The 9,193-nt window shown below is 53.0% G+C and overlaps 1 protein-coding gene across 3 annotated transcripts; it reads left to right on the top strand.

Moving 5' to 3' along the window:
* Positions 1-1,686: 1,686 nt before the first annotated feature.
* Positions 1,687-9,158, top strand: MPI (mannose phosphate isomerase). 3 transcript variants are annotated; one of them, XM_078079079.1, is made up of 8 exons: positions 1,687-1,768; positions 2,256-2,383; positions 3,489-3,689; positions 4,401-4,542; positions 4,862-5,044; positions 6,888-7,061; positions 7,872-8,074; positions 8,431-9,158. In XM_078079079.1, exons 1-8 carry the CDS (start codon positions 1,753-1,755, stop codon positions 8,647-8,649), a joined length of 1,266 nt encoding a protein of 421 aa, XP_077935205.1. In that variant the 5' UTR covers positions 1,687-1,752; the 3' UTR covers positions 8,650-9,158. The 3 variants fall into 3 exon arrangements, with proteins under 3 accessions (XP_077935205.1, XP_077935207.1, XP_077935206.1); XM_078079080.1 differs by having other exon boundaries at positions 1,707-1,768; positions 2,156-2,383; XM_078079081.1 differs by lacking the exon at positions 4,862-5,044.
* The last annotated feature ends 35 nt before the right edge of the window (positions 9,159-9,193 follow it).

The raw sequence follows: 9,193 nt of genomic DNA, 5'->3' as shown, positions 1-9,193 counted from the left end.
TCTTACCTTCCTCTTTCCTGTCTAAATTCCAACTTCTCCCAGAAGGTTCATATGGCTAGGGGAGTGGGGATGAGGAGAAGGAGAGGTATTCAAAGGTAGCAGGTATGTGAGATGTGCTGTTTGTAGGATTCTTGTATTTTCCATTTTATTATTCCTTAGTGTAGGGTGAAGCTTCCTTTGAAGTGCAGGCTGATTTATCTGGGCCAGGGGACCCTGGGGTAGGAGGATGTCCACAGCCGGGCAGAACATTACAGAGAAAACCACCCCTTCTATCCCCTGGGCATGTGAGGTAGAGACTGTGGGAATTGGGGAAGGGGGAGGGAAGCAGAGTCAGGACTGTAGGCCCTCATTCCACGTGCCTCAGCTGGCTGCCCTCCTCCTGGGCTGCTGACTGAGGTCCGGATGTAAGGGCCTATTTCCAGAGGATTAAGCAAGATTACTCCACAAACAAGGCCCAGCCCAGCCTTCAGCATGCAGAGCTCCAGGTGATTCTCCCTGACTTCTGTATGTGTGACATGTGAGCAGCTCAGCCTGGAGGAGCGACTGGGTTTGTGTCTGCAGTACTTAGGGCAGGGAGGATCAGAGGAGCACTGAGCACTGACTGCCTTCCTGCACCTCACACCATCCCATCTCACTCTCCCACACACCTGTCAGGCTGACATTGTTATCTCCATTTTATAGAGGAAGAAACTGAAGCTGAGGTGGTTAAGGGCCTTACATGTGACATTTGCCATCATCAAGCATCAGTGAGTCCCTACTTAGATCACAGCAATTCTGGGGCGCCGGGGTGGCTCAGTGGTTAAGCATCTGCCTTCGGCTCAGGTCATGATCACAGGTAGTCCCGCATCGGCATTGGGCTCCCTGCTCGGCGGGAGGCCTGCTTCTCCCTCTCCCACTCTCCCTGCTTGTGTTCCCTCTCTCGCTGTCTCTCTCTGTCAAATAAACAAATAAATAAAATATTTTAAAAAATTAAAAAAAAAGATCACAGCAATTCTTTGCTACTGACTGAGCTACTCAGTAAAAGCTGAAGTTCTCACAATAGCCTGCAAAGTTCTGCCCACTGCCTTTCCTCTCTGACCACCTCATGTGTACCCCGCCTCCACACACACGCTCACTCTGCTCCAGCCACATCGTCCTCTCTGCTATTTACTCCAGAATAGGACAAACACATTCCCACGTTCCCACCGTAGTGTCTTTGCTCAAACTATTTCTTCTGCCAGAACATTCCTCCTCACCTCCAAGTCTGTGCTCAAGCCTCCCCTCCTCGATGAGACTTACCGAGACATTTAAAATTCGGCAAACTGCTTCCCACTCCCACCCACCCACCCTTACTTTTCGTGGAACTTATCTTCCAACATACTATATGATTTACTTATTTATTATACTTATTTGCCCGTCTTCCCTTCACCAGAATGTACGCTCTATAAAGGCAAAGTGATCTTGTTCTCGGATGTATCGCCAGCCCGCGGCATTTTGCCAGTGCTCGGTAAATCTCTGTCCCGTAAAGGAACGAACGAATGAATACTGAGACCCAGGGTTGCGGGCCGGAAGTCTCTGGGCTGCTGGAGGCTCCTCGTGACAGCTGGAGGGTGGCAGAGGCATGAAGAGTCCGAGGAGTGTCGGCACAAGGCGCACCGGCCTCCAAGGAGGCGCTGGAGGAACTACATTTCCCATGAAGCTCTGGGAGCAGAGGGGCCGCGGGTGCTGCCGGGAAGGGCGTACGAGCCAGAAGCCTGATCCGGTACCGCGAGGATGGCCGTTCAGCAAGGTGGGCTGTCGCCTGGGGGCCGAGGAAGGTGGGGGTGGGTCGCGTCGCGGGGACCCTTCCCGACCTGATATGCCAGGTGGGACCCAGGCTTGCGACTCCGCGGAAAGACAGATGGGCTCTGGACAGAGGAGGGGGCACCTGCGATGGGGATTGAGCCGTTTTTTCAGCGCTCGCAGGAGGGTCTTGAGGGGAGGAGCCACGCGTGGATCCCTTCGAGACGGGGTGTCGTGTAATAGGTTCCTCCCGCTCCCTCCCCGTCCCTCCACGCAACTATCTCCCTCACGTCTACGGAGAAGCCTTACTGCCCGCTTTACAGATGGGAATATCGAGGCCTGCGGAGAACTGTCTCAACAACCTACATACTACTTATTTGACTTCGTCCCCCAGACAGAACCCTCAGCTCGTGTCTAGTTTTCCCAAGACTGTAGGGTCAGGCCTCAGGAGTGGAGTGGAAGCTGACCCACGGTCTCTGCCCCCCTGCTCCCAGTATTCCCACTTTCCTGTGCGGTGCAGCACTATGCCTGGGGGAAGATGGGTTCCAACAGTGAAGTGGCTCGGCTGCTGGCCAGCAGTGACCCACAGACCCGGATCTCAGAAGACAAGCCATATGCAGAGGTGAGACCTGGGTTGGATTTCATTTTATGTATTTTTTAAAGACTTTATTTATTTATTAGCGCAGAGCGAGAGAGAGCAAGAGTTGGGGGGAGAGGCAGAGGGAGAGAAGCAGACTCCCCACTGAGTAGGGAGCCCAACACGGGGCTCCATCCCAGGCGAAGACAGATGCTCAACAGGCTGAGCCACCCAGGCGCCCCTGCATTTCACTTTAACAGCAGGTGAGAGGAAAAGATTCCTCCACTCAGAGGGCCTGGGGCAAGTCCTGTGGATCAGCTAGGAGAGGGAGGCCGCAAAGAGGGAGGAGGCCCTCTTGGCTCTTCAGATCCCATCAGGTGATGAATCCAGATGGTAGCACTGAAAGAAGAGAGCTTTTGTCATACTAGGCTGGGATTTCCGGTACCCTCTTTACCCCCAAGAACTCTCAGCATTTACTGAATTTTAATTCAACCCTTTTTTAATTTTTTTAAGATTTTATTTACTTATTTGACAGAGAGAGAGACAGCTAGAGAGGGAACACAAGCAGGGGGAGTGGGAGAGGGAGAAGCAGGCTTCCTGCCGAGCAGGGAGCCCAATGCGGGGCTCGATCCCAGGACCCTGGGATCATGACCTGAGCTGAAGGCAGACACTTAACGACCGAGCCACCCAGGCGCCCCTAATTCAACCCTCTTTGACAACTAAAACTTTTACTTTGACTAGCTTTTACATTTTAATAGCCTAATATATGTATTTTTCCTGCCCATTTAGGTGAGATAAAGCCAAAGCATAGCAAGGCCTCTACTTCTGAGATTGGAATAAGTGAATGTTAACTCTTCTCAGAGCCATTTGAGAGAGCTTTTTAGTGACCTTGACAGTGCAGGTGTCATTCTCATTGGACAGATGAGAAAATCGAGACCAAGTGACCAGAAATAACTAGTCCAGGCCTCCACAGCTGGCTGGAGGCAGAGCCTGAAGTGGGTCTCCAGACTACTAGTGTTCTGGGGTCTGCTGCCTTCCTGTATGTCTGTGATGGCATGAGCATTTATACCCAGGCCTGAGAGGCCCATCTCAGGATTCAGGCTGGTGGTGCCCGGTTCTTCTTTCCCTCCCAAGTTTCCTGTTTTTCCAGTTGTGGATGGGGTCCCACCCCCGGGGAGATGCCAAGATCCTTGACAATCGCATCTCACAGAAGACCCTAGGCCAGTGGATTGCCGAGAACCAGGACTGCTTGGGCTCAAAGGTCAAGGACACCTTTAATGGCAAGCTGCCCTTCCTCTTCAAAGTGCTCTCGGTTGAAACGGCCCTGTCCATCCAGGCACACCCTAACAAGGTACAGGATCAGAGTGGGATGGAGAGGTCAAAGTACAGAAGAACTCATGTCAAGGCTCTCCCACTACTTTTACTGCTGCTTTTTACCCCACCCACGCCGCGCTCCAGCCCAAAACTAAATCCAGGCCTGACAACTCCCAATTTAGCTCAGGAAGGCTAGATGCTGGTGACACATGCTGGCAGCCAAATCTCAGTGGACAGCTGACCAGTCTGTGCCAAAGGAGCTTCTCCTGGGTTCCCCTCATCCAGCCCAGGACTACTCCTATCTACTGTTTCCCCCGCTGGCTCTCTGGGAGAGTTCACCTTCCAGAGCAGAGCAGGCATCGTAGCTGTTGCCTCAGCTCCTAGGCATTTGTCTGTCCAAACTTCTCATTTCTAGAAGGCAGAGTAAGACCCAGAGAAGACAGGGATGTGGCCAAAGTCACACAGCTTGTTCGTGTCCGAGCTTGGTTTGGTGTTTGGGCTTCCTGATCCCCAGTCCAGGCCTCTTAAAGTCTCCCCCAGGTTTGGCCTGTGTTCCTGCCCTGGGTTGGCTAAACCCTGAGTTTCTGCATTATGCCCTGAATGGGCTCATTGCCAAAAGTATGAAGCCACTGCTGTCTGGTGACTGGGGAGGGGAGAGAGCGAGGGCCGGGTGGGACTGGTGTCCTACTAGCCTGGTAGGTGGTGACTGCACCTTGACCATCCTCCTCTTCGCCTGGCCGTCCCACAGGAGCTGGCAGAGAAACTGCACCTCCAGGCTCCACAGCACTATCCCGATGCCAACCATAAGCCAGAGATGGCCATTGCCCTCACCTCCTTCCAGGGTTTATGTGGTTTCCGGCCCATTGAGGAAATTGTGACGTTTCTGACAAGTAAGGTTGGGCACAATGCTGAGAACATGCATATTGGGCCTACGATGCATGGGCAACCCCAGGCAGAGCTGGAGCAGTGGCAGAGAACAGAGGCTAAGTGTCACAGGAACTGGGGGGCTGGTTGGCCTGATGAATTCTTGAAGCCACTGGGGCGGGCCTGTGAGACCAGGTCCAGGTGTGGTTGCTGAGGCTGGTGGTGAGCAGTTGGTTTTCACCTCAGAGTTTGCTCAGCATTGCCTGGCTCCTTGGTTAGGGGAGGAGCTTCTTTGGGTTCCATCTTGCCATTCCTGATATGGGCCCTGGCCTGGCCTTCCTGCAGAGGTGCCTGAGTTCCGGTTTCTGATTGGAGATAATGCAGCAACACAGCTGAAGCAGAGCATGAACAGTGACTCCCAGTCTGTGGCCTCTGCTCTGCAGAGCTGTTTCTCCCACCTGATGAAGAGTGAGAAGAAGGTGGTGGTGGAGCAGCTCAACCTGTTGGTGAAGCGGGTCTCCCAGCAAGGTGGGTGTTGTGCGCCTGGGTGCAGCGCCCTGTCCTGCCTTTTGCCCCGGCACAGACACTAGTCCGTGAGGACAGGCTTCTCAACCCGTTGGCGCAGGTGGAACACCAAAAGGGGCCCTTAGATGACTTCGATGGCCTATTAGCAACTGAGCATTTCTTTCTGTCTTGTGGAGCAGGGCCCTAGGTTGAGTGCTGCTTCCTAACTGGCTCTTTTCTCTAGAGGCTGGAGACAGATGGGCCTGGACGACTATTAGGAGGTCTTCCACCTAGGCGTTCTGAGACTTCCCCAGCCCTACAGTTGCTCCCCATGAATGGATTTGTACTTCTGGCCTAGAGAGCAGGAAGAGGATAAGGGGATCCTCATCTCCTTTTCTCAAAAGGCCTGAAGCCCAGAAGCCCAGAACTTTGAATCAGTAGATCTCCCCGCCCTTTTTTTTGTTAATACACACACACACACACACACACACACACACACACACACACACACACATTTCCTTAAATACCTGCTCTGTGCCCCACCTTGTGCTAACTAAGGAGAGTTCAGGAAATGACTGTGATGGGTGTGGTTGTCACATTTGGGTTGGGAGGTCAGTACAAGCAGTATAAAACAAGGCAGAATGGACTCCGGGTTATGAGCTTACGGGGCACATGTGATGAGGCCCCAGCCCCTTCTCTAGGAGACCCTGGAGCTCTTCTGGTTCTCTCTCTACACATTTCCCCTGCTACCTCTGAGCCACAGAGAATTATTTTATCCAAGCATAACCTTTGTTTTCTTTGTTTTTTTTTTTTTTTGTTTAGTTTTTGGTGTTGTCTCTGCTTGCATGCCTCCCCTTTGGGGCTTCTTGCACTCTTGACAGAACAGATTACTCTTGCCGGGAGTTCCCAGAACCCCCTGTTCCTAAGTGAGGTAGAGCCTTTAGCACCTGTGAGTCTATATCATCCCATGCACACTTGTGAAAACCAGGGTTTTCTCCAGGCCACAGACCTGGCTCTTTGACCTTTATGTTCCCAGTGCTTACTTAGCACAGAGCGGGTATTCACGTCTTTGTACGAAGACTCAGAACCACCCTCCAATCCAGACCAGCTGGTTTCTTCACTTTGGCACTGACACATTCAGCTTTCACTTACTCATGCCCTCCCCTCTTCTCTGCACACTCAAGAAATCTGAGCTCACCACCCTGCCCTCCCCTAATTTCCAAAGCCTTCCCCCACTACTCTAGCCCAGGCTGAGGACACATTTTTGGTCCTGGGCGTATTCTGCCTCTTGCTCTCTGGGGTGACCAACCAACTCGGTTTGCCTGGGACTTAATGATTTTCTGAGACACAGTACTTTCAGGGCTAAAAAAGGGAAGGGCCTGGGCTGTCTGGGACAGTTGGTCACCCCATATGGAACTCTTGGGTTATCCCCTAAATAGATTGAGCTCTATAGCAGTGGTTCTCAACCAGGGGACACTGGCAGTTGTCTATAGAGACATTTTTTGTTTCCAAACATGGGTTGGGGGTGCTATCTTTTGGGTGGAGGCCAAAGATGCTGCTAAACATCCTACAGTACACAGGACAGCCCCTACAACAAAGGATTATCTGGCCCCAAACTTTAGCCCTTTTAGTGGCTGGAATAATGCTGGGCACATAGACAATCAGAATGGGGAAAATGGCATCTGTATGGGCTGGAAGATCAAGGAAGGCTGGCCCCCAAAGGGTGGGGTTGTGGCTAGGAGAACACACCTACCCGTTTCTGGATTCCTGGGGGCAGGGATTTGCCCACGACTTGCTGGCCAAGGTGGGGCTGTGAACACCACTGAGTGTGTTCCTAAGTGGCCTTGGGCTGCTCTGTGACCCTCAGTGGCTGCTGGAAACAACATGGAAGACATCTATGGGGAGCTCTTACTGCAGCTGCACCAGCAGTATCCAGGTGATATTGGATGCTTTGCCATCTACTTCCTGAACCTGCTCGCCCTGAAGCCGGGAGAGGCCATGTTTCTGGAGGCTAATGTGCCCCATGCCTACCTGAAAGGAGGTGAGCCACGTTTTTTTGTTGTTGTTGGGTTTTTTTTTTTAAGATTTTAAGTAATCTCTGTAACCAGTGTGGGGCTTGAACTCACAACCTCAAGATCAACAAGAGTCGCATGCTCCTCTGACTGAGGTAGCCAGGTACCCCAAGGTGAGCCACATTTTAACAGTGAGCCCCATTACCAAGCCTTGCTTCCTCATCTAGATAAAAGGGGGAGGGGTCAAAGAGAGACCTTTAAGGTCCCACCAGCTCTGACCTCCCAGGGTTCCTGGGGTGGGCCGGGTAGTGGCCAGTAGGGATGAAGAATGCCAGCTTAGTGTTAGACACTGCTTGAATCTTCACACGGACCCTGTGAGGTCACGGTACTCTCATGCTCCCCTGTCTGCCTGTGTGGGAACAGTCTGAACCCAGGCTACACTGGAGCAAGGCTGTTGTTCTCTCCCCTGCCTCACACTACCTTTGCCTGTCTGTCCTATCTATCCAGAAATTTTTGTGAGAAAATACATTGCCACAGAAAGGTGTCACATTTTGACTGTTGGCTATTTATCCACTCACGGACAGGATTCTGTGGTAGAATAAAGTCTGGGGAGGGTTGGGGCTCCCCCAGGGGCTAACAAGACACCCCCTGACAAAAGTGGGTGACCTGCCACCTGTTTTTGGTATCTCTTAGCCCATTCTCCCAGATTATGCATTTCACACATTTTTGCCTAACTCTGCAGGGGGTTCATGGCCCTCGGGTTAGGAGGCCCAGCCCTGGTGAGCCAAACTCCAAGACATCCTTCATCAGGTTAGCACATGACATCTGTCTGTCCCCAGACTGTGTGGAGTGCATGGCGTGTTCAGACAACACCGTTCGTGCTGGCCTGACACCCAAGTTCATCGATGTGCCAACCCTGTGTGAAATGCTCAGCTATATCCCCAGCAAGGACAGGCTCTTTCTTCCAACACGGAGCCTGGAAGACCCCTACCTCTCTATCTATGACCCTCCCGTGCCAGACTTCACTGTCATGAGGATGGAGGTGAGTGGGGGTGGTGGCGGCTGTGGTGGTGCGTGTCTTTCGTATGGCAGGAAAAAGCCTGGCAAGGGCCACAATGTGGAGTACACCTGGAGCTCGGTTCCCTTTCTTTTACGCACACTTAAAGGAGGTGGCGGGGTGGGGGGGCCTACACATGCCACAGCCGCAGCTGCGGGGCCTACCCATTCCTCTTTGTACCAGGGACCAGACATGGGCCTCCATGCTGACGGGAGCCTGAGCAGTGGGGGAGAAGGTGGGCGAGCTCTCCCTCTCGCTGCCCCTGAGTTTGTCCTGGCTCCCCCGTGAGCGGACAGGCACAGAAAACGAGCTGCATCATCCTGTTGTTTCTTTCTGCCCAGGTCCCTGGCTCCATCACTGAATACAAGGTCTTGGCAGTGGACTCTGCCAGCATCGTCCTGGTGGTCCAGGGGAGAGTGACAGCCAGCAGTCCTACAGCCCAGACGCCGATCCCCCTGCAGCGTGGTGGGGTGCTTTTCATTGGGGCCAATGAGAGCGTCTCACTGAAGCTCACTGCGCCCGATGACCTACTGATGTTCCGTGCCTGCTGCCTGCTGTAGAGACCATAGCCTTCCTGGCTCTCCTCTGACAGTTACCCTGAATCCTGGCCAGCCTCTTCTCAGGCCCAGCTCCAACCCCATCCCTACTCTAGACTTGAGTATGCCCTGGAAGAGCGGGGATAGAGTAGTGAGCTTGAAGGTTGTGACTCCAGAGCAAGCCTCGGACAAACCATCTTTCTCTAGGGAGGAGGACCCTGGTGAGGACTAAGACCTGACACTCCCCTCGTATCCTCACCATACCTGAGCCAGGCTCTCCTCAAGGCAGGAGGCGGCAGCTCCGTTCCAGCTGACAGCATTAGGCAGGCTGGTAAAAATCTGTGATTAGCTCAGCATCACTCACAGCAAGAGGGTAGGTAATTTCTACGAACAGCGTTCTGGCCCTGGGACTGCCCATTTCCTCAGCTGCAGAGGGGGAAAGAGTAGGCCTGTGGACTAATGTTACTCATTGTCACCCTCTGGCTCTGTCAAAGCAATTAAAGGTCACTTGTGTTGGGCTATGAGGGAGAGCAGTCAGCCTTCAGCGTTCCAGTCCTTGAAAGTGGGC

The sequence above is a fragment of the Halichoerus grypus genome, chromosome 8, assembly GCF_964656455.1.
Source record: "Halichoerus grypus chromosome 8, mHalGry1.hap1.1, whole genome shotgun sequence".
Lineage (NCBI taxonomy): Eukaryota > Metazoa > Chordata > Mammalia > Carnivora > Phocidae > Halichoerus > Halichoerus grypus.
The sequence above is the reverse complement of the archived record's forward strand: the minus strand, read 5'-3'. Positions and strand labels throughout refer to the sequence as shown.

Bases quoted from the DNA above. Each gene is read 5' to 3' on its own strand.
- MPI (XM_078079079.1), top strand. The intron at 3,690-4,400 runs GTACAGGATCAG...GCCGTCCCACAG, and splicing joins TCCAGGCACACCCTAACAAG to GAGCTGGCAGAGAAACTGCA. The intron at 7,062-7,871 runs GTGAGCCACGTT...GTCTGTCCCCAG, and splicing joins CCATGCCTACCTGAAAGGAG to ACTGTGTGGAGTGCATGGCG.